The following is a 26,261-nucleotide window of genomic DNA, read 5'->3' as shown; positions in this document are numbered from 1 at the left end:
AAGGAGCTAAGAATCAAAGTACTTTATTCCTTAAAGATTGTAATGTCCTCTAGGAATGTCAAACCTTTGAAGTATTCTTTGTCTGCTGAGCTGTTTACAGATAAGGCTATAGTTAAGGAAACTAACGATAGGCTGACACAGAAGCAACCACAAGGCCACAGAGGAAGGATTGCCCTTCCAGCATTAAGGAGGGAGGAGTGACTTGTGTATGTCCAAAATCGTCCTACAGCTACGGAATAGAAACAGTCAGTGACTTTAAACCAGTCAGCTCCCAAAAATGTGGACAATTACTATTGTGAAACCCCTCTTTAGTCAGGGCAACGTGAACAACCATCAAACTGTCGGAAAATAAGTGTCGTTTACATAACCTAAAAAACCTTGGTTCTTTGATCTCGTTCTTAAAGAACTTGAATAAAAGAGATACTCAAAAATAAATAGTTGGGTTACTTTCATGGACACACAAAACAGAAATTCAGTTTCTACATACAGTAGGAATTTGGAACAAATAAATACAAATGGCTCCCAAATAGATAGCGCTTACCCAGACCTTGAAAAGCATTCAATAATGTTCTATACCGAAGATTCATGATGAATTAGGTGAACTAAAGCCCCTACACATGAACTGCCATGGGGCTTGTATATTGGATTATATGTTTCCTGACGAGCCAAATTCAAACTGAATCAGTTGAAGGTCATGTGATGAAGCTGATGTTCTAAGCATCATCCCATATAGTCTCTCCCTTGAACTCTCATTTTTCATTTCTACATCAACAATGTGGTAGTAGAATCGATCTTTATTTCTTCTCTACGACACACCAGCCCATAAAATGGTTAATTTTAATCAAACCCACCTTTACGGGTATTATTTCAAAGTTATGGGTAAACGATTCTGGTAGAAAATTCGCCGTCAAACCTTTCAAAGCCATACTATTGATGAAAGAAAAGCTATACAGCCCCCTTTCATTGCAGCTCTCAAAGACAAACTAGAAAGCTTATGCTGTCAGCTTATGTTCGTAGTGAATTTAGAAGGTAATTTTAACGTGATGTTTTTGTATTTGTTTTGCAGAGGTTTTGTTTCATTTTCAAAATATTATTGCCTTCAATATTAATACCTTAATTGACTCTAGTATTTAGTTACTTCTCTTAAACTTCTGATAAAGTGAAAATTGTGAATATGAGAATTATTAGCTATAAAAATTTCCAAGTCAATAAATTACTCTATAGCAAATAAGTAATTAAGACTGCAGAATTTAAAGTGAAAAACACCAAAATAAAAAGCATGAATATTATTTTAACAATTCGTTGACAAATTATATAAACTGGTTTGTCAAACTTTCTAATAAATCACAAACAAGAGAACAACAAATATTTTATCTTGTGATTCGTCCAACTGAAGGAACACTCCCTACCACTGAAAAGGTCTGATATAAAAATATTCTTAGAAGCCATAACAGGAATTGGAAATTTGAAAATTATTCTTTTCAAATAAAGAAAACTATGTCTCAAATTTGCCAGAAGCGTGAGATGGCTACCCTCGAAACAAGAAAGAATTTCATGTAAGAATATTCAGCAAGGATGAGGCACCAGCTTGAAATATTCTACAACATTAGCTTCTTCCTGGAGGATGGAAAATAAAAAGGGAAAGGAAGACAAGGAAAGGTTTTAAAGCTGGCAAAATATATGGTAGGGATGGGGAAATGGAAAATTAATTCGTCAGTGGTTCCCTCAACGGCAAATTAAGCATAATACCTTTAGGGCTAAGGAAGCAATGGATCATTGAGGTATAAGACCCAACCCAGTTTTGTGGGTTCGTCCTGATATTAAGTGAAGATCAATTAAACCCTTAAGATAAAAACTTTTTGTGAAGGGATGGTCCAGTCGCACATACGGGATTTTCCTTCCGCTAATGATGGTTTTTCAGGATTTGTAATAGGATGAGTAAACTTGTAAAGTATGAGTGGGTGGATACATGGGCGTAGGCAGCATATTGTCTAGGGGGGGCAGTCGATAGTGTGATGGGGTTTTTATCAACTGCTTTTTCCAAACCATCTGCTTTTTCAGCCATATCTAATGTGAATTTGAAGGTTTAGGGGGGGGGAAGCTGTCCCCCCTGCCCCCCTCCCAACGCCCATAGGGGGTTAGGCTACTAATAATTTTGTTCATTGTCGAATATTCATCAGCTGAATTTTGGCATACAAGTTATTCTGCTGAAAAATGTTTTTTTATTTTTGCCACCTCACGACAGTACTGAATACACGTCTTCGCCATCTATTACGTTTGAATTTTTAATTATTGGTATTTGTTTGGTGTTGAAACTGTTTCTTATAACTTTATTTCCTTGCTAGGTAAGAAAGCTGAAAAAGATTTAGCTCTCAGCTTATTTTCTCAACTCTTTTTTGCATTGTTTGGTTAAAAAATCTAGGGTTAGGTTATTGATTTTTATCCAGTAGGCTAGGCTTAGTCATAGCCTAGTTGTGATCCCTTAGTACTCGAGAAGGATGTAGAGATGTATGAGCAGTCCCCCACATAAGGAAAAATGTCAAGAAAATTATTTTTACTTCATAATATGCACAATGATCCTAGTTAATATATTTTGCAGCAAGAGAACCTTTAGGCCTATCTTCACTTCTTTCCTTGTTTTTCCAGTTTTTCTCAGTTAAATCAAGATTTTTATTCTTTTTTTTTATTTGTGGTTTAAAGGGTTTAAAGGTATAAGTTTCAATCCAATTAAAAAGGAATGCTTAATCTTATTTTTGTGGGGTCTGTACCACACACTTAAATTTTTGGGATTTTTGACCCATCTTAGCCCTGAAAATTATATATTATTTTTTTTCCTTAATTTTATAACATTTTTTTAGCCTCATATTCAGACATACCTAATTTTTTTCATAGGCTTTAATCTCCTGTCCATGGGCACCCATAAGGGGGGGGGGGCTAGCCCCCCCCCCATGGCTGAATGATGGTGTCATATACTTGTATTAATTTAAAAAAATTCCACAGAATAAGTTTTTAAAGAAAATTAAAGAGCTCTATTAAGCCAAAAATAGGCAGAAATAAAGTCAAATAATCTTCCAAGAGTAATGCTACCACAAATTGCTATCAAAAATTAAATGAAGCTCAAAATGAACAGAAATCTCAAGACCAGAACATAACTTAGGCTTTACTGAAAAAATGACCATGAATTGTCAGTTTAATATGCCTATAATGACATTTATTCCTTAAAATAAAAAATAGGCAAAAAAAGTGAGTAAAAAAAGTTTTTTACTTATTTAAGTAAAAAAGTTAAAACATTTAAACATATTTTGTTGTAAGTAAAGCGCAAATTATGTTCTGGTCTTGAGAAGGCATGGGGGTTATCAGCCCTAGCAATGTTAATTTTTGTTTGTTTTCAGTTTTACTCTGCTATTTATTCTAATTTCTGTTCATTTTGAGTTTCATGTATTTATTGATAGTGATTTGTGGTAGTTTTACACTTGGATGATTACTTGACTTCATTTCTGTCCATTTGTTACTTAATAGAGTTCTTTACTTTTCTTTGTGGGGGTTTGACATGCACAATACTCCTAAAGACATAGTTGCTGGACCATTCTACTATGCTGAACAAAATAGTTGTCTCAAAATTTTGACTAGATGTGTTTGGGAAATAAATCAGCTTGACAGACAGGCTGATTGCCCTCCAATCTCTTTTTACTCTTAAAAAAAGATTCTAGAACTTTTAATTTTGAATTGAATTAGCTTCTTTAAATGTTTCAATGATATTTCTAGCTATAATAGAGTGCTGCTGCCTATGATACTATATACCTTTTTGAAAACCTGCATATATACAGTTTTTTTGTTTCATTAGAACACCCTCTTAACACTTCCTAGAAGTTTCACCTTAATACTCTTAGCATCATTAGTTACAGTAACTGTAGTTGTTATACTAAAAGAATGCACATAGTGCCTTCTGGCTAGTTCAAAATCCCCTACAATTTACTCTTAAGGATCTAACTTAATAATATAAGTTGTTCTTGAGATATTGCTTTGTCACATTCTTTAAAGTTTACATGCTCATAGTTTGTTTTGATTTAGTTCAATGTCCACCTAAATATTTCTTACATTTGATTACTGGAGACATTGTTATATTCTCTTTGGACTATTGGCTACAAAATGGCTGTCTCACAATTTCAGTTAAATGTGTTTGGGGAAAAGAAGATGTCAGGGAGAGGGGAGAGGGGCTATTTTATCTCCATCATATATATATATATATATATATATATATATATATATATATATATATATATATATATATATATATATATATATATATATATATATATATATATATATATATATATATATATATATATATATATATATATATATATGATATATATATATATATATATATATATATATATATATATATATATATATATATATATATATATATATATATATATATATATATATATATATATATATATTTCTTTTTCTGTTTTGGTGTGTAAAAATTAATTTTTTGAAATTAGTTCCATGTTATTCTTGAGTTCTTTGTAAAGGGCGTGTTATATACATCATTCTTGGGTTGATTGTAAGAATATGGTGTCAATTTTATTTCTCTTATTTTATTTTTGCTGGATCTGTGGAGTCCACTGTGTGCTTTATTCTGTTTTTATTGTTTGATCTGTTTTCCTTTTTCATTTGTTTTTCCCTATTTTTTGGGTCATGGAGCCCAATTGAGCATCATAAGTATCATTTTTTTTTAGTTTTTGCAGGTAATGGCTATAGAGTATTGGATAGTTGCACACTAGGTATTAGGGCAGATGTCTATGGACATTTTGCAGAAGGGGGAATTTCTACAGCCTTAGAAACTTCATTTTTTTGTCCATTTTTGAGTCTTCTATCAGAGATACACAAAATAAATATGGAGGGTGATTCAAAACCTAACCTCCCTTCATTTGGAAGAATATTTTTGAATCAAGCAAGCAGTGTGTGTGTTAAGAGCACAAGAACTCCCCTCTTTTTGTAAAAAATTTAATTTTTAGCTCAAAACATCAGTTTTTAGGCAGTAAAGCATAGTGGAAATTATCAAATCTATGTTGTTCTTAACTTTTATTTCCAAGAAAAAACACTTTTTTTAGTTTAATTTAGGTACTCACAGAAAAAGATTTCAAACCCCACCATCATTCTTAATGTATAGCCTACATTGAAAATCCGTGTTTTTTCACAGTTTGTATATAATCCTTCAAATTCACTGTGCCATAGCTAAGAATCTAAAGCTCCAAATTACGATTATACTTTTTATTTTTCAGAAAGATTTTGCATAAGTTTGACAAATTTAAGCATTAGATCATTTTTAATGGTTAATACCAAATTGATTTTGGCTCAACTCTTCACTTATCAACAATAGTGATCTGTGGTTTAACCCTATGTTCTTGAATGACTTTAATAATTGACAAAAATTAAGAAAATAATTTACAAAATTAAGTTCTAATTTAGTGTGTTTGGGGATTAATCATGACTATTTGGATATTTTAGTTTTCTTTTCAGATGTTGCTATGATTTTGCACAGATAGCAGATTGATTCACAATGCAGATACTTTTCCTCTGCTTAGTCTTATCTTCAGTAAATTTGATTGGTTCAGAGGAAAGCAAAGATGCAACAAAACTTGGAAAAGTTGTGAATGGTATGTATTTTTTAGTTTTCACTGAACTATAATACTCATAAGAGGGGAGATATTCATAAAATGCCCTAAACACGCGTTTTATATAACAGTTTATGAAAGCCATGAGTTGTATTGGGGTTGGGCATGGGCCTGAAGCCCTACCTCTCCACTTATGTTTGTACCTGAAATGATAGGTATGCTAAAAGAGGACCATAGCTCGAATGCAAATCATATGCCTCAACCAGATAGCTGTACAATGGCTATTCTCCCACTAAAGGCATATTGCCAACAACCAAACTACGGTGCACTTTTTTCATCATGGTTGCAGCAGCAGCTGCAACCTAGTAAAGAGCAAACCACGGTCCATAGTAATCCAAAGTTGAAAAACTTGTTTTCATAAAAACTGTCTAGTGAAAAAAAATTGTCATTTGACACTGAATCAGGAATGGTAACTATTGTTTTGGTTAATCTTAGAAGTAAAACTTTATTGCAGAAAGAAATTTATGGTGATTTCGAAAAATAGCCTGAAATCCCTTGAAAAAGGCGTCAAATCGAAATAAAAAGTGCACCATTAGAATCCGCATGGTTCAAAACCTTTTGTAGGATAATTACAGTCCCCCAACTTGAACACCAAGGAAAATTACTTTTTTGCATGGGTAGCACTGATCTGTCTCCCTTTTTTTTTCTTTTTTTTTTCTAGATTGGCTAGGGGGTAGCCAGAGCATCATAGAGAGGTGTGTGTATGTGGTGTCGGGCGTATCGATATCGCGCGTATTGGTATCCTGTGTATTGGTATAGCATGTATCATATGGGGAATACTGGTGTCTGCTGTTGTTTTTTTTTCCAGTCATTTTCTAGGCTCATTTGTTAAAGCATGTACCGGCAAGGTATCATGGTTGGAGCAGCAGCTGCAACCTAGTAAAGAGCAAACCACAGCCCATAGTAACCAAAATTTAAAAAATGTGTTTTGAAAAAAACTGCCTAGTTAAAAAAAATTCCCATCTGACACTGACTCAGGAACGTTAACTGTTATTTCGGTTCATCTTAAAAGCAAAAGTTTTTTTGCGAAAAGAAATTTATGTTGATTTCGAAAAAAAGCCTCACACCCCTCGAAAATGGCGTCATATGAAAATGAAAAGTGTACCATTGGAATCAACATGGTCAAAACCTTGTACAGGGAAGTTACAGTCCCCTGCCTGAACAACAAAGAAAATAACTTTTTTGTATTGGTAGCACTGATCTCTCTCCTGTTTTTTTTTTTGTTTTTTTTTTAACAGATCTAGTGGGCTGCCACAACATAATACAGATATTTTTAATGACGCATTCAACAGTTATTTCTCATATCTACCTGCTTTTTATTAATCCTGCAATATGCAAGTGTGTTATGGCACTTTTTGGGCTATTTCTCAAGGGGTGGCACTAGCAGGCTTCCAGAACATTGTTGGTAGATCTTTTATAGCTCATATAAAAGATTGTACATATCTACGTCTTTCGTATAAATTCCACCATCATCAAGTTCAACGGGCAATAAAAACGGCACTTTTGGTGTCGTGTCTCAAGTGGAAAAGCTGCACTGTAAAAAAAAAAAATTGATTTCCAACAAAATGTTTTGCTCAAATTCATACAAGTCAAAGAAAAAATCAATTTTTCTGTTGGAGTTGTGACTTGCTTATTTAATTCAAACAAATCAGAAAAAATCCAATTTCTCTGTTGGAATTGTGACTTGCTTATTGAATTCCAACAAATTATTGAAATCATTAAGATTTATGTACTTTTAAGTAGAAAAAATGTAACTTTCACCATAAATAGGCTATATCAATACATGGTTTGAACTTCAACTGTAGTTTGAAGTTTATTTAATATCATTTTAAATTTGACTCTAGGACCATTGAAGTACGGTAATATTTTCAGTATAAGTTCAATTCAGATATTTTAATTATAGCAGAAAAAGGGGAATGCTAATTTAATTTTGAATAGAAAAAGATAATTATAAAAATAAGGAAATACATTTTTACTTTGAAAGAAGTTGAGCTTTCTCTTCTGCAAAATGAACATGCAGAAATATATGTACAAGAATTATCTTTTAACTTTTACAATCGCTTTTTTTAAATAAAATTTTTTGTGAGTTTATGTAGGTAGAAAATTTCTTGAGATGCTACCCTAACCTTAACAGTACTAACGGTGAAAATATATTGCATTCTGAATTAAATTTTTTCTAATTAAGAACGAAAATACTTTTGTGGGAACAACTTATGTTTTTGCAATAAACGCCATTTTTGTAATGAGACTTAAAAAGCGTTTCAAAAAAAAATTCTTCCCTGGATTTGCCATAAATTTGCTGCTTACGCTGAATAACCAAGTAAGCAAATATTCCGAGGCAAGACTATAGCGTTGCCTTTAGTAAAGGTCATACGGCTCCAATGTTTTATTATTTATTATTTTTTTTTTTTCCCAGAGGCACTTCATATGGAAGGGGTCGTCATAGAAACTTCAAAGGGGGCTCATTAGATCGAAAATCGAGAGTTCTAGTGCCCTTTTTAATAGTCGAAAGTGATTGGAGGGCAACTAGCCCCCCCACACGCCCATCCTTCCCCCAAACATCCTCTAAAAATTTTGAGATAGCCATTTTGTTCAGCGTAGTTGATTTCCAGATAGAAAATATGTTTTGAGGAGGACACTCCCCACAACCCTCGGGGCAAGGGTTGTAAGTTATGCCCTGGGGGCATATACGGTTTTTATAGAAGGCGTTGTCGTAGAAACTTCAAAAAAAAGGCTCATTCGATTGGAAATTCAAAGGGTTTGTGCCCTTTTTAATAGTCAAAAGTGATTGGAGGGCAACTAGCCCCCCCCCACGCCCATCATTTCCCCAAACACATCCGATCCAAATTTTGAGATATCCATTTTGTTAAGCATAGTTGATTTCCAGATAGAAAATATGTTTTTGAGGACTCTCCCCCACAACCCTCAAGGCAAGGGTTTTAAGTTACACCCTGGGGGCATATAAGGTTTTTATAGAAGGTGTTGTCGTAGAAACTTTAAAAAAGACCCATTTTATTGGAAATTAAAAAGGGTTAGTGCCCTTTTTAATAGTCGAAAGTGATTTGAGGGTAACTAACCTCCCTCTCACGCCCACCTTTTCCCCAAACACATCCAATCAAAATTTTGAGACAGCCATTTTATGAAACGTAGTTTTAAGTTCTGGAAATTAGGTCTTTGAGGATGACAACTCCCCCACAGCCCTCAGGGCAAGGGTTGTAAGTTATGCCCTGGGGGCATATACGGTTTTGTATAGACAACATTGTTGTAGAAACTTCAGAAAGGGCTCATTCGATTCGAAATTTAAATGGCTAGTTCCCTTTTTAATAGTCGAAAGTGATTCTAAGGCAACTGACACCCCTTCTACGCCCACCATTTCCCCAAACACATCCAATCAAAATTTTGATGTAGCCATTTTGTTCAACGTAGTTGTAATGTCTGGAAATTATATGTTTGAACAGGATATTCTCCCCACAGTCTTCAGGGGCAAGGGTTATAGGTTATGCCCTGGGGGCATATATGGTTCTTATGGAAGGAGTGCTTGTATAAACGTTAGAGAGGGCTCATTTGATTGGAAATTGAAAGTTCACTTTGAAAGTTCTAGTTCACTTTATAAGTGTCAAAAGATATTGGAGGGTAACCAGTTTCCCCCTCCTTCCTTCTGACTGACCTCCTGATGACCTTCTCTCACTTTAAAAGTCTAAAACCTACTGCGTCATTGGCGCTTTACTGAAAACTATATACATCTTTAACAGTCTTGGAAATTATAAACAACATCAAATTGAATATTTGATAAATAATGATATTTATTGTTGATAGATCCATCAGTTCAAGAATTTATTTCACTGTATTTGTATTTTTATTTTCGATTCCTAAGAACTGGAAAAGAAAATATTTGTGACATAATCCGTTTTCAGTTAAGCGCCAATGACGCAGTAGGCTTTTGGTTTTTCTTTACAGTTAGGAAAGGAGGCAGTTTCCAAACACTTGTTTCTAGGGAAACTATATTCATCTTTAACAACTTTAAAAAGAGCTAATAAATTAAACTTAATATTTGATAAATAATGATATTAATTCCTGAAAGTACATCAGTTCAAAATGTCACTATAATTCTAATGTTTATTTTCAATATTAAGTACAAAAGAAAAAATTTGTCATAAAATTGGTTTTCAGTAAAGTGCCAACGCAGTAGGTTTTAGACTTTTACAGTGAGAGAAGGAGGTCATACCCAAACTCTTGTTTGGGGTGATTTTTGTTCGTTTCAAGCTTGATTTGCATATTCAATTTAAGTTTCATTCGTTTTAAGATTTATTTATTAATTTACATTGATATCTATTGTGTTTTCGTTTGCATTGATTGTTTATTTAACTTCTGTTTTTTTTAAGTTTAATTTATGCTTCAATAGGAAAGTATTTTTTTTCGTTTTAAGCTTGATATTCATATTCAATCTTAGCATTACTCGCTTTAAGATCTATCTATTCATTTATATTACTACTTGTTGTATGTTTTTGCTATGATTGTTTATTTAATTTCTGTTCGATTTGGGTTTCATTTATTCTTTAATAGTAATTTCTGGTCGTTTTGAGTTTGAATTTTAAAATGTATTTGTATTTTATGATCTTAAGTTTAAAATGGCATTTACTTTTCTTTGAAAAACTTTTTTTTCGGAATTTTTTTTTAATTAATATCAAAGAAAAAAAGACGTCTGTAAGGGTATTTCAGTCCTTTACGTACACGCAAAGGAACCAAAAGCTTCCCCCAAAATGAGGATTTTGGGGAAAACGATTTTTTTTTACAGTGTGGGGCTATTGGGCTAGCAGAACTTTAAAAAGTGATGTTTAATGGCACTCATTTTTAAGCCATATCCCAGGAAGGCAGATTTTAAACCTATTACTCATATCTACTTGCTTTTTGTCAATTTTACCATCTAAAAATGCCATATAGCACTAAAAACGGCACTTTTGGTACCAGTTCTTAAGTGGAAGAGTTTGGAAGCATAAAACTGTACCATTGCAATAATTATGGTCCAAAGCCCTTAACTGGAGGCTTATAAGATCCCCTCACATATACTCCCCATCCAGAACCTCTTAGTCAGTTTCATAAATCAACTAGTCATATTAAAAGTAAAAGATTATTGCGAAAGCAAATTAACTAAAACTAAAACTTTTCAAATAAACATCTACCAAAAATTAAGCTTGATTGATCAACAGTTTTGAATTGAACCTTTAAACTTCACTCTGTGATGAAGCCTGTGTGCTAGTTCTAACGGCGGTAGTTGAGGGGAAGGGACGTCCTTGCCCCCTTAGTTTTTGCTCTTGCCTTGGTTTTGAAATCACCTTTTTTTTGGTCATTTTATTGGAAAAGGCACTTGTTTGATTTAAAAAAGTTCGGGAAACAACCGAAAGTGCACTTTGTGGGAATGTGCTATCAAGTCAAATTTATAAAAAGCGATGAAGTATAAATATAAGCTTTTAAATGAGCCCTTAAACAGCTTTCTTTTGTTACAGAAGCCTTCTAGTTTCTGCTAGTTAGTAGGTGATTTATAAAGCCCTGTCTTCATTATGGCTTTTTCAGGCGAAGTCGGGCAAGAAAAAACAGTTTTTTGCTCATTGAAAAACAAACCTTCCTGAAAAACATGTATTGCTTTGTGAAGTATGGATAATGAACTTTATGTTATAGACTAAAATTTTACTTAGCTGTCAAGGTTGTTTGCAGTATTTTTTAGAGCTCTCTTATCTCCTCTAGATCGATGATAATTAGAAATTATATTAAAAAAAACTTTTCAACTGAAACTAAGAAGTGACATTAAAACTCAAAACGAGCATAAATTATTCCGTATAAATAAAAAAGACCATGGCAGCGTTGTTTATGTATTAAATTTTAATCAAAAACGAACAAAGATTAATTTAAAAAAAACAAAGTTTTTCCAAGGGAAGCAAAGAGCGAAGTTGAAACTTAAAACTGACAAAAATTATTACTACACAGCCTACTCAATATACATTCATAGAACTAGCAGAAATAAACCAACTAATTATGTTTCCCCATGCTTTTATGATTATACTAAACTAGCGCTTTGCTGAAAACACAAAAATCGAGTATAAAAGACAGGATTATTGATTTAAGAGTCAAAAGTGAGTATAGGAGTTTTGGTATAGTAAAAGCAAACCAATTAAGGATATCTTTTATAGAATCAAATTATTTATCAATCCCTTTTAGGATCAATCAGTTTTAAGATAAAGCAACAATCCATTTTATGATTCTCTTTATTTTTTTTATGTTTAATTGGGTATCACTTCTGCCTAATGGCTCATTCCAATGACTGGCTCTCGTTTTGGTTCTTAAAAGGACATGTCATGATTAGTTTGTACACAAGTTCAAATTAAGGCCATTTTGATAGTATTGTGGCAGTAGACTAGCTTTAGAACTTGTATCATAGCTCGAAATTCACTCTTGTATATACATAAATAGTCGGATTTCCAGAGTTCATATTATATCTTATTTGATCTTCATTTCAAGTGATTATTAAAGCATATCTCTTACAATCTAAGACTGTATATAACCCACTATTGCTATTGTAGCTGGTGAGAGCAAAATGCTGCTTGATAAATCAATCCAATATTTCTGTATGCTGTTCAATTACTTCGCGGTTATTAAAAAATATTTAGTTTTACGCTTATTTTTTTAAGATAATTTTAGTTACTAATGTCACAACTGGTGTAAGACTATGAAAAGCTTTATAGATTCGTTTAGTGTTGTCAGGCTACATGCTCACTTTTTACTCTTAAGTCAATAATCCTGTTTTTTATACTTGACTTTTGTGTTTTCAGTAAAGCGCTAGTTTTGTATAATCAGAAAAGCATAGGGAAAAATAATTAGTTTGTTTATTTGTATTAGTTATATTAATATATATTAAAAAGGCTGTGAAGTAATAATTTTTGTCCGTTTTAAATTTCAACTTCGCTCTTTGCTTCCCTTGGGAAAACTTTGTTTTTTTTTTAAATTAATTTCTAAAGTAACGGTTATCGCTCAATTATTTTACTTTAAAGCATACACCTATTTGGTTTGAAATTTTAAAAAGATCGATCTTTTCTTGTTAATAATCAGTATAACCAGATTTTCTATCCAAAATTTGTTGTTATGATTAAGGTACCCTTGGTTTATTTTATTTACCCCATAGTTTCACACTGATCGGAGAAAAACAGTTTTTGTCTAATTTGGGGGTTCATGAATCATTTTTTTTTTGAAATAGTGTTTTCCTCTTAGCTTTGTTTGGTCCAGTACACATGACTTGTAAGTTTCTAGCCGATCAGAAGATAAATATGGACCCTTTTTGAGGACCATAAATCAATATTACAATTGCTTTCCATTGCCTTTGTCTTCATTCGTAATTGAGCCCCCCTTGTTTCTGTCTACATAATCTGATAGAAAACGAATAATTTTGTTTATGAGATAAAAAAGTCAACCTATCCTTTTATTCATGCCTTGAAAGTTTAAAACCTATCAGAGACTAAACAAATTTTGAGCCTAATTTTGAACAAGCTGTTGTAGCCAACATTTAGTTTCAAATTTCTTCTTGCATAGGGTTCTACAACGTCTAGAAATTTATGTATGCCAATTTGAAGTTGGGGAAGCGAAAATAAGATACAGTTTTTGTGTACCCCTATTCTTTTGTCTTTTGGTCTGGGATGAAGGCCGTATCCAAGGAGGGGGGCTAGGTGGTTTGACCCCCCCCCCCCGAAATGTCTGCCCGGCTCGTAAAAACGTAACAAGATGCATCTAAACAAATTTTCGATGCGTTTTTATCTTGTTTGTACCCCTGCTCCCCCCACCCCGAATACAAATTCTGGATACAGCCCGGTCTGGGATAAAAAAAAACAGCGTCAGGTTTTTTGACCAAACAAAAGTAGCCTATATGATTCCGAGCTGATTTGTATTGGATCCTTTTTTTGGGTGAAACAGCTTTTTTTCTTTTTTTTCTAAGGATAGTGGAATTAAGAAAAAAAAATAGTCTTTTGGCACTTTTATCTCTTTCCATGGACTTATGATTTTGAGTCCCCCTACCGATTCACTCTTTAAATCAATCCAATCAGTCCTTCTCCAGATAGTATGAACATGTTATTTTGATAGCCTGGGTGAATATAATGTTTTTAATTCACCTCACTACTTCAGCTGAGCTGGAGGTAATCTCCCAAAACTTTTAGGCGGATCAGAAAAAAACATGTTTTTTGGCATCTCAAGAATTTCAACTCTATCGCCACTTGCCTTTCCTGAGAAATTGTAGATATTCCTACTTTCTTGGTTTGATAACCTGTATTATAGTTTCTTTTGATTTACCTCTACCACTCCCTTCAAGCTAAAGTTTGAAGTCCGTGTGGCCCCCTAAAATACCTGACAGTTTTTACTCGATCCTCCTAGCTCTTCCTGAGATAATCCAGATATGATACTGTGATAACCTTAGTATATTTAGTTTCTTTTGGGGATTTTACTCTTTATTCTGCTGTCAAGAATCCTTGGGTAAGTTGTTAGACTTTTTTTTAACCTTCATCTTCTTTCGTGCTAGAAAAGGCAATTTCCTTGGTAATGTTTAAATTTAATTTTTCCAGTTGATATATCTCTCAAATTTGTACCCTAGTATTCGTTTCTTATTAAATTTTGGACAAGGTGGTTCTAATGGTGCACTTTTTGTTTTGATCTGACTCTTTTTTTAAACGTTATGGGTTTTTATATTTCTTAACATTGGACGTGATCGTCTCTTACTAGGTTGCTAGCTACCGCTGCAACCCGGGTTCGTAAATTCAAACTGAAATACGATTTTTTAATGATGCTTTCTTGTTATGGATTTGCTATATTTTACTTCCGACTTTAAGACTTTATGCCAGCCGACACCTCTTCGTTGCAGGAATGGCCTGTATCTAAGCCTACTTATTTAGGTATTTTTCATCGCCTGCTTGAAAGAAAATCGAAGTAGGTTTTCCTGCTATGAACTGTCAATCACTTTAGCAATCTTTTTTGTTCAGTTTCTTATTTTGGTTGAAAATCTTGTGAAAAATCATCTTAAAAACACCTCTTACTGCAAAATGCTTCGCCATGTCTGACAAATATATATTTTCCTTATATTTTATGTATTGAGTCGTGATTTTATTTCGCTTTTGCTTAAAATGGGGTCTGAGCTTTACTTCAACTCTTTTGATGATTCAAGTATCGTATAAACGGCTTCGAATGAACTTCTAGATTATCTGGACTGGATGAAGGCAAAAATCGGAAAATTTTGATTGGATAATTAGAGCTTCAAGGGGTGTTGGAAAGGCACTAGGAGTTTCAATTCCCGATCGAATCAGCCCTTCCAAAGTTTCTATGACTATGTAGAAACTTTCCATATAAAATGCCCGGGAGAAAAGTAATGTATTAAAGGGATGTGACTATTCACTGAGGTGTCAAGCTTATGGTGTCACTAGAGAAATAATGCATTAATGGCATGTGACTCTACTGAGTGCCACTTCTAGTGTCGAACATTCTTTAGGTAAGTTGTTAGGTATTAAGATTTAAGTTTTCGAGTTGACATAATACCATCTTACTCAAATTTGTACCGATGATTGAAAATTGTAGATTCGTTAATTCAAACCGAAATACAATTTTTCAATAATACTTTCTTGTGCTGGATTTGCTATGTTTTATTTCTGACTAAGAGAATTAATGCCAGGCAACAGCTCTTCGTTGCAGAAAGGGCCTGCATCTAAGTCTACTTTTTTAGGTATTGTTCAACATCTGCTTGGAAAGAAAGTCGAAGTAGGTTTTCCTGCTATGAACTGTCAAACACGTTAGCAATCTCATTTGCTTAATTCCTTAGTTTGGTTGTAAACCTTGTGAAAAATCGTCTTAAAAAGCACGTCTTACTAAACAATGTTTTGCCATATTTGACAAATAAGAATCTTTCTTATATCTTACGTGTTGAAACGGCTTCAAGTAAACCTCTAGATTATTTTGGCTGGATGGCCGACTGAAATGTAGACGTCCTCAGGGTAGAAATAAAAGACTTCCCGAATTAGTCCGAAGCGAAATTATAGAGAAAACGCAATGACCTAGAAACATAAGCAGTAGATTCAAGTAGGTGGAGTAGTGGAGTGTTTGTTTGTCAATTTGCCTCCCTGTGGTGCCTCAATGCTATAACAAGTTTCTAAAAGTGGCAGGAATAATAAATTTTGGTGTTTTTGTCAAAATTTTGTTTTAGATAATAGATGTGTTCAAGTCAATGAATTATTTGACAAACTGAAAATTTTAGCGTAGTACTAGTCTACAAAGATTCAGACTGATCATCCAGGCTGACAGTTCTTTAATTCCACTTTAAACGAGATGCAGCATTCTCACCTTTCTTCGGTTTTGAAGATGGGTAGGAGGAGGTAGATATTGCTGTGTATACTTTTTGCTTTAAATAACACGAATTGGAAATTATTATACGTTTTTGGTTAAAACGGTGTCGACATGAACAAGGTGTAACTTGCTTACCTTTCCTCTAACAAGTTGAGAGTGGAAGGGATGATGGAAGTGTTACTATTTCACTTTGGTTCTCAATGCCTGCATGCTGTACGTTCTTCCTTGATTCAGAGTAAAACAAGATGCAACGTATCTACCGTTCTGCTAAAAAGTCAGCATTGCGGGTAGGGGGGGGGGGGGGTCGGAGGCTCCATGGTTTCCCTTTGGCCTCCATGACTCCGTTAACATTTACTTCTTCCTTACTTGATTCTGTTTCACATGCGGTGACGTAACCACACCTCTGTAGAAAATGAGTAGAGGGGATTGTTTGACAAACCACGGGCCCACTTAGTGCCTCAAATCACCTAGATTGAGGATAAGTATATGTTTTCGATGTAAACAATGTGCAACATGCCCATGTTTCTGCTAAAAGTGCCTAGGTGGCACCTTTCTCAGCTACAGTAGGTGATTGTGATGGGAGGCAACTTTGCAGGGGCCACAGGATAACTTTGGATCTCCAATAATAGCGACCGAAAATCGTTGGCTGCTTCTGATTCAAAAAGCATGCTTACTTTTCCGCTAGAATTTTTTGGTTGGAGGGGCATGGGATGTTGGAAGGGCCATGGCCAACTTTTTGCCTGCAATAACATTGATTTAAAATCTTCTCATATTTCCGCTTCAAATTAGCACAACAGGCTTGGCTTTCTGCAAAAAAGGGTGGAAAGAGGAAGTACAGGGAGTGCAGTGATAGACTCAACTGATATCACAAACAGAAACCGCCTGTAAAAGTAAATTTCACCACTTTCGAACCCATTGGAAATTGCTCCTTGTTTGGCTCCTTTACTATTCCTTATAATTATAAAAAAAAATGGGTGGGAACACCCCTGAGACTTGTGTCTCAGTTTGAGACTTGTGTGCAGTTTGAAACTTGTGTCTGTCCATTTCTTCTCTTTTAGCTCTTAAATTGAAAACAGACACATTGCTCGAGTAGCAAAACTTGGGGACACATTTCAGACATTCCTTTCTGGTATAGACTATATAACTCAAATTTTGAACACATACTGTAAATTCTGGCCCAACTACAAGCTGAAACTTTCCTTTCTGACCAAGGCAAGAATTATGAGCAGCTTTTCAAGATGTAAGACCCCATTCATCAGTTGAGCCTGAGCTTCACGTTCTGTAAATATTTCAGGGTTTAGACCTTTACCACTTCCTAGCAACAAACTGAAGACGAAAGGAAAAAATCTAACGTGCTGTTCCTGCAATATAGTTGTTTTATGGTGGAAAAATAATGGGGAACAGTAGTTTATTGGATACGACCTTTTTTAATTCTTAAAAAGGGCACTATAATAAAAGAAACAATCCATTTAAATGAACTCTCTGTCTGTTTTTTTTTCCAACAGTTGATTCGATATATATTGTTTTCAAGATATTTGAGGCTTTTAGGACGCATCTCTCATTCAAGGTAGGTCTCCATCTCTGTGCAAGTAACATATCAATATAATCTTCCCATTATAATTCAAAGACAGTGGTCAAATATGGCTCTGAAGCATGGGCACTCCGAAAAGCGGATGAAGATTTGCTAGATGTTTTCCAGAGAAATTACCTACGGATTGTTCTGGGTACCCGGCTGACTGACCATATTTCCAACAGTAGGCTATACGGAAAATGTGGATGCTTTCTAGGGATATAATGAAAGAAAGGTTGAGATGGCTAGGGCACGTTGTGCGGATGAAGGATGACAGATTGCCGAAGATTATCCTTTTCGGCCAACCGTCTACGGCTAAACGGAAAGCAGGTCGTCTATGTCTGGGGTGGGAGGACTTCATAAAGAAAGATTTAAAGGAAATGGAAACTTCCTGGGAGGGTATAAAAAGGGAGGCTTTGAATAGATTGGGATGGAGGAGGAGCGTGCGTATCTGTATTGGCCTCAGGCGGATTGGTGCTGCAGTGAGTATACATTCAAAGTTTTCATACTTAGAGAGAACTAACAACCTTTCAAGGATTCATATTGGTGGATTAGTCGAGATAAGCTGTATCGGTTTCTAAGCAGTCCAGGAGGTTTTTGGGGTAAGTTGCTTCCATCCACGTGCCTGGTTGTTAATATGTCTTTATTCAATCTATAGACTTCCGATTCCCTTTTAATTCAGCCCCTTTTTAATAATTCACGACTATTTATGGGTATATTCTAAAAATTTTAAATTCATATCTGAAATACGCATAAAAAGAAATTCTTTTGACACCAAATTCTGTTTTAGAGGTTCGGTTTCCACTGAAAAGAGCAGCTCTTTAAAGGTTATTATTTGAAAAAACTACGTTTTCTAAAGAGTTGAAGAGGCTGAGTCACAAGTTCGAACCTTAAAACGTACAGGGATTAGGAGGTACAGTTGGGGGGCTGCCGCCTCCCAAACCCCCGCTTTCGCAGCCTTTAAATAAAAAAAAGTTTTTTAAACTGAAAGTAAGGAGCGACATTAAAACTTAAAACAAACAGAAATTATTCCGTATATGAAAGGGGCTGTGCCCTCCTCAACGCCTCGCTCTTTACGCTAAAGTTTGAATTTCTTACAACTCTTTTTTTAAACAATAAAAACTTTAGCATAAAGAGCGAGGCGTTGAGGAGGGCACAGCCCCTTTCATATACGGAATAATTTCTGTTCGTTTTAAGTTTTAATGTCGCTCCTTACTTTCAGTTTAAAAAACTTTTTTTTTATTTAAAGGGTGCGAAAGCGGAGGGTTTGGGAGGCGGCAGCCCCCCAACTGTACCTCCTAATCCCTGTACGTTTTAAGGTTCGAACTTGTGACTCAGCCTCTTTAACTCTTTAGAAAACTTAGTTTTTTTCAAATAATATCTGCACGTTTTTTTACAGTTTATTACTTATTATTGCTTTACTAACTGTTAGCTGATTGTGTCTGATGTTAAAGTTGGGGGACTGCCCCCCGCCAACCTCCCCGCTCTTCAAGATTCTTGTGTTAAGGCTTTTAATTCCTGAATACTCAAATCAAATGCACAGTAAGATTTTCTTTTTTCAACTTGTCTTCGAGCATGCGGGTATACGGCATGTTATCAAAGCAGTGGAGACTTACCTGTAACCTGAAGGCCGACTGTGATATTCTTCTGGAGACACCTGTTGAGCCGAAGGATTTAATAGATTGGATTTAAAAAAGAAACTGAGTTTCTTTTTTAAACTTTAAATTCAATATATAAAAAATTTCCCCTGACGGGGAATCGAACCCGGGTCTTCCGCCTGACAGCCAGGAGTAGCGACCACTGTACCAGAGAGACATGTTGCATTACTTTTATTCTGTGCGATGTATTTTTGACGCAAGCAAATCCCCACAAAACTTGATATTTGGTTTTTGGAAAACAGGGAAGAAGTGATCGGATTGAGCAAAAGATTGAGATCGGATTTCGAGGATAAGCTCCCAGGTCCCAGGAAAGCTTATCCTCTAAATTTCAGGCCGATCGGACAACGTTAAAGGGGGGGCTGTGGTGGGAAAATTTAACAGGGGCTCTTATAGTAAAACGAGGTTTTTCGTAAATGTAAATTCGGGGGATAATTTTTTTGGTCTGAAAATATCAAAAGGCCCTAACAGGTCGAATTCCGCTTCAAATGAGTCCTCATTCACCTGGATCCGTTGCCAACTGTGGCCCGTAGGCGTGGCTAATAAAAAAAAGGAGAAATGAACATTAAGTGGCTATATCTGGTTTTTGGAAAACAGGGAAGGAGAGATCGGATTGAGCTGAAATTTCGAGAATAAGCTCCCGGGCCCTAGGAAACCTTAACCTCTAAGTTTCAGCCTGATCAGACAACGTTAAAGGGGGGCTGTGGTGGGAGGGTCGAAACTTCCGGCCCAGTTTACCCCGTGAAGATAAAGTTGGAGGAGGATGAAATTTTGCACGTTTCTTAGTTTGAGCTTGGGCTACAAAATGCGATCGCCGCCGTCTCTCTGCGACCTCTAGGACCGGAAATCGCTTAACATTGTGGTGGGTCGCCTCTTTAAAGAGGCACAAGTGTGCCTCCTTGACAATTAACGATTTGATTAACAAGATTGTTGCTATGATTTTTTGGAAGGTATTTGGGTACATTTGGGTATCATTTTTGTCGCAGTGTCGTGTTATTTATGTAAAAAACATGGCAAGTAGTCCAAATTTGTTTTTAAGTGTCATTTTTATTTATGTTGTATCTATTTTTAATTCCCGATAAATTCTTTTTGATTCCGGTCATGTGACATAAATTCTTTGCAGTGACGTGTAAAGGAGATTCAAATTTATTTAGATAAAACAGAAAAAGAAAAAAAAGAATGACATGTTTGGCAACAGTGCCTGGAATTGATCTATGTTTATTGCAAACTATTGGATTGCGTGTCAACGTTTCTCAAAAGTTTCTTTTCTGGCATAAATTTGCACTTTTTCTAAGTCCGGATCGATTCATTTATCAGTGGTTGGTTTACTGCAGCAATTGTTGCAATGCAGTCGGGATGGGGGAGCGTCAACATCTTTTCAGAGCTTTATCGGATGGTGTATAATGCTGATTTCGACTTATTATCTGTCAGAAAGTATTCAACCACGTTATTACCAATTAAAACAAATGAACCGTAGAAAAACGGGTATGGTTTTCAATAAGACAAAAGATAATTACCGAATTTTTTCGCTAACAACAATAATAGTTTGAAATTTCGTCTGAATATTTTGGCTTCACCTCCGGGAGTCTCTATCAGCTGGAAAAAAAAAACAAAAAAAAAAAACATATGACATTAACAGAACATAAGAAAATAAAAAATAAAACACAGACTCTGAATAAAAATCAAAGAAAAGAAAAGAAAGGCCACATCTTCAAAACATCCAGCATTTAATTTTTGTTTATCATATAGACACATACGAGGGGTTACTTACTCCCAAAAATCCTGTACACCCGGTGGTACGTGGCGAGCATGGTGGAACTTATTACACAAATCTAAGGTAAATTTTTGTCAACAAAACCCTCCCCAATTCAAGTATTTTGGAAAATTTTGCTAAAATTCCAACTGTACCAAGCGTGGTGGAACTGTGCGCCACACGTGAATTCCCAATTCGTTACTCATACCTTACGTTAAAACTGATATTATTAAGTACAATTCAAGAAAACGCTATTTATATTGTGTTGTTTTGGTGGCCGGCGTTTACCCCCCCCCCCCTGGAAAACACCCCCCCCCGTGGAAAATAAGGCTTTACAAATTTGAGAATTTTATTTGTTTTATTTTTTTAATTTCCGTAGGGGGAAGGAATTTTGGTACTTGTGTATTATGTGCCACTCGCTCAAGTTTACGCTGTGTAAAATTCGAGAACACGCCGGTTTTTTCGTTAGTTTCTTCGTTACGTTTTTTTTTCTTTTTTTTTTTAGTTAACAAAATTTCCAGATACCTCGCTATTCTTCTATAATTTTAGTTGCCATATATATAGAAAAAATTGTTTTCTGACTTAAAACTGTTCTAATACTTTACCTCTCCCCTCCTTAGGTGCAAATATATAGCCCAAATTATATATTTCCCATATATTCTGTCACTTGTCTTTGTCTTGTCTCGTGCTAAGCTGAAAAACAAAACTAAACGAAGAAACCGGTTAGTTCTCGAATTTTACACAGCGTAAGCTTAAGTGAGTGGCGCATAATACACAAGTACCAAAATTCCTTTCCCCTACGGAAAAAAAAATGAAACTCAAATAAAATTCTCAAATTTGGAAAGCCTTATTTTCCACGGCTGGAATTTTAGAGGGGGGGGTATTTTCCGTGGGGTAAACGCCTAGAGCCATTGTTTTTACCCAGACATGTGTAATTTTTGTTTCAAATAAAAAGAATATCTCATTTTACTAGATTCAATTATCAGGAAGACATCTTGATATGTTCTTTCTTGTTGGCCTAGTGGAATTGTGATAAATACAGGACGTTTTTAAGATGTGAGTTTTAATGTTTTTATTTTGCTTTGATTTGGTTTTGTAGGGGGTTTGTGTTTTTCTCTCCTCCTTTTCTAAATATATTTTGTTTAGATCAGGTGAGTTTGTTTGTTATCTTTCCCCGTTGATAACGGCTTCCAGATCTGAAGCCGAAATAATTGTACTTTTCTGTGTTATTGTTAGTGAAAACTGTTGTTTTCTCATTTTAAAATTATTTAATTTTTTATATATTTTCATCTTTTTTATTTGTTCTATATATAATAAATGTGTCCTTGTTACATCCTGGATAAACTTAGTGTCTTTTAGTTTCTTTTAACCCCCCCCCCCAACATTCTCTAAAATTATCACTGAATACCCTTATCCAAATGAAAAAAGTGTATTCAAATCGGAAATTTTTAAGGACAGGTCGTCTTATTTTTAAGCCCATTTATAGAAATATAGCTGGGATATTCATTTAGTTGCTTCTACAGTCCACTATCTTTAAAAGTTCTACACCGGAGTATACTTCTTGTCATCTATATAATGGAAAGGCTATGTGGTCTTAGTCTTTTTTAATACCATTAACTTTTTCTGAAATATTACAGATACGCCCTTTTGACAACTTGGACGTACATCGTGTCTATGATTTTGAACACCATCCCCCACCCCCCAACATTCCCTGAAAGTGTCAACGTAGCCGTTTCTAATAAATTGCAAATACGCCCGTTTGATATCAAGGATGCTAATTGTATTGTTTGATTTTATTAATCATCACCCCCCAACCTTCACTTAAAGTTTCAACGTAGCCGTTTCTAATAAATTGCAAATACGCCCTTTTGATATCAAGGATGCTCATGGTATTGTTTGATTTTATTCATCATCACCCCCCAACCGTCACTGAAAGTTTCATCGTAGCCGTTTCTAATAAATTGCAAATACGCCCTTTTGATATCAAGGATGCTCATGTTATTGTTTGATTTTATTAATCATCACCCCCCAACATTCCCTTAAAGTTTCAACGTAGCCGTTTATAATAAATTGCAAATAAGCCCATTTGATATCAAGGATGCTCAGAGTATTGTTTTATTTGATTAATAATCACCCTCAGCATTCCCTGCAAGTTTCAACTCAATACCTGTATTGCTCGTAAGATTTTACAGATATAATATTTTCTGATTTAGTTCAACGTCTCCCTCGACATTCTTTGGAAGTTTCATCTTAATACACATAGCTTTTTCTGAAATATTGTACATGTCCTTTCTTCTCGTGTTAAATTAAAAAAAATACATTTTTTTTCAGCGGAAAGTAATGAGCCACATTAAAACGGAGAGAAATTATTCCGTATACCCCCTCCTCAGTATCTCGCTCTTTTTGTTTTTAGCATTCTTTTATTTTAGCGCTCTTTTTGTCGCTAATTTTTTTTTAGCACTTTAAAAATCTTATTACTCTAATTAAACGATCTTGTGTTTCAGGAGTCGTTCTTAAAGAATTGGGACAAGAAGTCAAACTTAAGCGTAAAGAGCGAGGTATTGAGGGGGGCCCTTCTCATACGCGGGGATAGTTTCTGCTCGTCTAAAGTTTTAGTGTTGTTCCTTACTTTCAGTGGACAAAATATGTTGTTTTTTAAGTTTGATATCTGATCGTTTTACAAGTAATACCGGGAAATACGGTTCTCCTCCATGGAAAATTGTCTCCTCCCGTGGAAAATTCCTCTATTGAAAGTTCTTGTCACGTAAAATTCCCCCGGATACTTCCATCCTCGCTGAAAATTACCCCCGGAAAACTTCTTGCGAACGATATCACCTAAAAAATTCTCCTTAGAATACTTATAAGTATATACCTTCTTTTGAATTCTGAGCCTTTACGTTCCTTCCGGTTTTTCTGGTAGGTAAACAGGTCATTACACTCGGTCATTACACTCTTTGTCAAGAGGAATGAGTACAATACATCTTTCAAAGAGGAACGAGTACGCAATACTGGGTCCTAGCGTGATTGATTTTTTGGACAATTGCCTTTAGTCAAGACTAGTTGTTTTGGGAATGAGTCGTTACTAAAGCTAACTCTCATTGGAAAAAGAGGTATAAAGCTTTTTGTTTTTGATAAGAAGTGCACTATGAATGTATCGTTTGACGTGGGCATTTTTTATGAGCCAATCAGAGATTGTTCAATATATGATAACTTGATTTGTGGTTGGGATTTGAATAAAAGAAATGGTTATGTTATTTGCTTGCATGTATAGGAATTCCCAAGTTATTTGCTTGCGTGTATAGGAATTCCCATGTTATTCGCTTGCATGTATAGGAAATCCAATGTTATTTGCTTGCTTGTATATGAATTCCCACGTTTTTTTGATTGCGTGTATAGGAATACCCAGGTTATTTGATTGCTTTTATAATAATTCCCAGGTGATTTGCCTGCATGTAAAGGAATCCCCAAGTTATTTACTTGCGTGTATAGTAATTCCCATGTTATTTTCTTGCATGTTTAGTTATTCCCACGTTATTTGCTTGCCTGTATAGGAATTCCCATGTTATTTGCTTGCTTGTATAGTAAGTCCCAGGTTATTTGCTTGCATGTATAGGAATGCCCATGTTATTAGCGTGCTTGTATAGGAATTCCCATGTTATTTGATTGCATGTATAGGAATTCCCATGTTATGTTCTTGCGTGGATAGGAATTCCAATCTTTTTTGCTTGCTTGTAGAGTTTTGCCTATGTTTTGTGCTTTCGTTGTTAGTTAGTCCGATGTTATTTGCTTGCGTGTATAGGAATTCCCATGTTATTTGCTTGCTTTTATAGGAATTCCCATGTTATTTGCTTGCGTGGATAGGAATTCCCATGGTATTGGCTTGCGTGTATAGGAATTCCCATGTTATTTGCTTGCTTGTATAGGAAATCCCTGGTTATTTGCTTGCATTTATATGTATTCCCAAGGTATTTTGCTTGCTTGTATAGGAATTCCCATGTTATTTGCTTGCATTTGTAGGAATTTCCATGTTATTTGCTTGCGTGTATAGGAATTCCCATGCTATTTTAAGAGCGTATGTCCCCCCCCATGCCATCATAATAGTTTTTTTCCCCTTCCTATGCTATTCCAGGAGCTTATGTTTCTTCCTATGCTATCATCAGGGGCTTTTCCGTGTTGTTTTCTTTACTTGGTACCCATTAAGAAAAAATATGTCGTTTTAAATAATTAGTTATTATATCTTTTAAAAGAGATTTACAGAGTTTGAGAAACTCTGTTTACTGATTCAGTTTTTAGACACTCTGTTGGCTGAGTCAGTTTGATTTTTCTTTACTTAGTGCTCATTAAAAACGAAATTTTTGTGTTAATTAAGTAGTTTTTGTATCTTTTAAAAGAGCTTTACGGGGTTTGAGAGACTCGGTTGTCTGATTCCGTGTGATTTTTCTGTACTTGGTGCCCATTAAAAAAGTTGCTAGCGAAAACCCCGGGTGGATGAGTTGAAATAAGAATTTTTAACAAGAAATGGCTGAAAAGTGTTTTAGGGGAGATGAGTTGATGGGCAGAAGGATGTATTAGTGAATTTAAAGTGGAGGTCAAGTTGCTAGCGAAAAATCAAAGCTAATAGGGGTATTTGACCGTAAACTCTAGTTTTTTGTAAGAAAAGTATGGAAAATACAATTCGTTGGTTCATAGGTGAAACTTAAGTCCAGATATGGATCGAAAAATAAACTATTTCTGTAGAATCTGAGCTAATAAGGGTTTTTGACCATAAACTCTAGTTTCCTGTAAGAAAATTATGCAAAATACAATTCTCTCGTTCAAATGTGAAACTTAGGTCCATTCTCTGGTTCAAATGTGGAAAACCCCCTGTGAATGAGTTAAAATAGAAATTTTTTAACAAGAAATGACTGAAAAGTGTTTTGGAGGAGATGGGTTAATTGGCAGAAGGATGTATTAGAGTAGTTATAGTGGAGGCAGAGATGCTAGCGAAAAACCCGGGTGGATGAATTGAAATAAAAAATTTTAACAAGAAATGTCTGAAAAGTGTTTTGGGAGAGATGGGTTGATTGGCAGAAGGATGTATTAGCGAAGTTATAGTGGAGGGCAAGTTGCTAGTGAAAAATCTAAGCTAATAAGGGTTTTTGACCGTAAACTCTAGTTTTTTGTAAGAAAATTATGGAAAATACAATCTGTTGGTTCATAGGTGAAACTTAAGTCCAGGTATGGATTGAAAA

At 34.9% G+C, this 26,261-nt stretch overlaps 3 protein-coding genes across 5 annotated transcripts in view; 2 read left to right on the top strand and 1 right to left on the bottom strand.

Moving 5' to 3' along the window:
* LRP1 (LDL receptor protein 1) overlaps positions 1–26,261 on the top strand; it is a 654,607-nt gene that overhangs the window by 159,417 nt on the left and 468,929 nt on the right. The window lies entirely within an intron of this gene.
* LOC148940604 (methionine adenosyltransferase 2 subunit beta-like) overlaps positions 1–26,261 on the bottom strand; it is a 297,990-nt gene that overhangs the window by 224,870 nt on the left and 46,859 nt on the right. For 2 of the 3 annotated variants that reach the window (XM_089105447.1, XM_089105446.1), the window contains exon 2: positions 20,795–20,873. The gene's annotated coding sequence lies outside the window, so the exon portion shown is untranslated. The remainder of the gene's footprint in view (positions 1–20,794; positions 20,874–26,261) is intronic. The other variant, XM_089105448.1, reaches the window with a different exon arrangement.
* LOC148940605 (uncharacterized) overlaps positions 2,312–26,261 on the top strand; it is a 49,535-nt gene continuing 25,585 nt past the window's right edge. The window contains exons 1-2 of the mRNA XM_089105450.1: positions 2,312–2,345; positions 5,533–5,669. Of these exons, the coding sequence (XP_088961576.1) occupies positions 5,573–5,669 (97 nt within the window). The 5' untranslated portion in view covers positions 2,312–2,345; positions 5,533–5,572. The remainder of the gene's footprint in view (positions 2,346–5,532; positions 5,670–26,261) is intronic.

The sequence above is a fragment of the Artemia sp. Qi Xiang Cuo genome, chromosome 19 (assembly GCF_049724085.1).
Source record: "Artemia sp. Qi Xiang Cuo chromosome 19, ASM4972408v1, whole genome shotgun sequence".
NCBI lineage: Eukaryota > Metazoa > Arthropoda > Branchiopoda > Anostraca > Artemiidae > Artemia > Artemia sp. Qi Xiang Cuo.
Note: the sequence above shows the minus strand (reverse complement) of the source record. Positions and strands in the feature narration are given on the sequence as shown.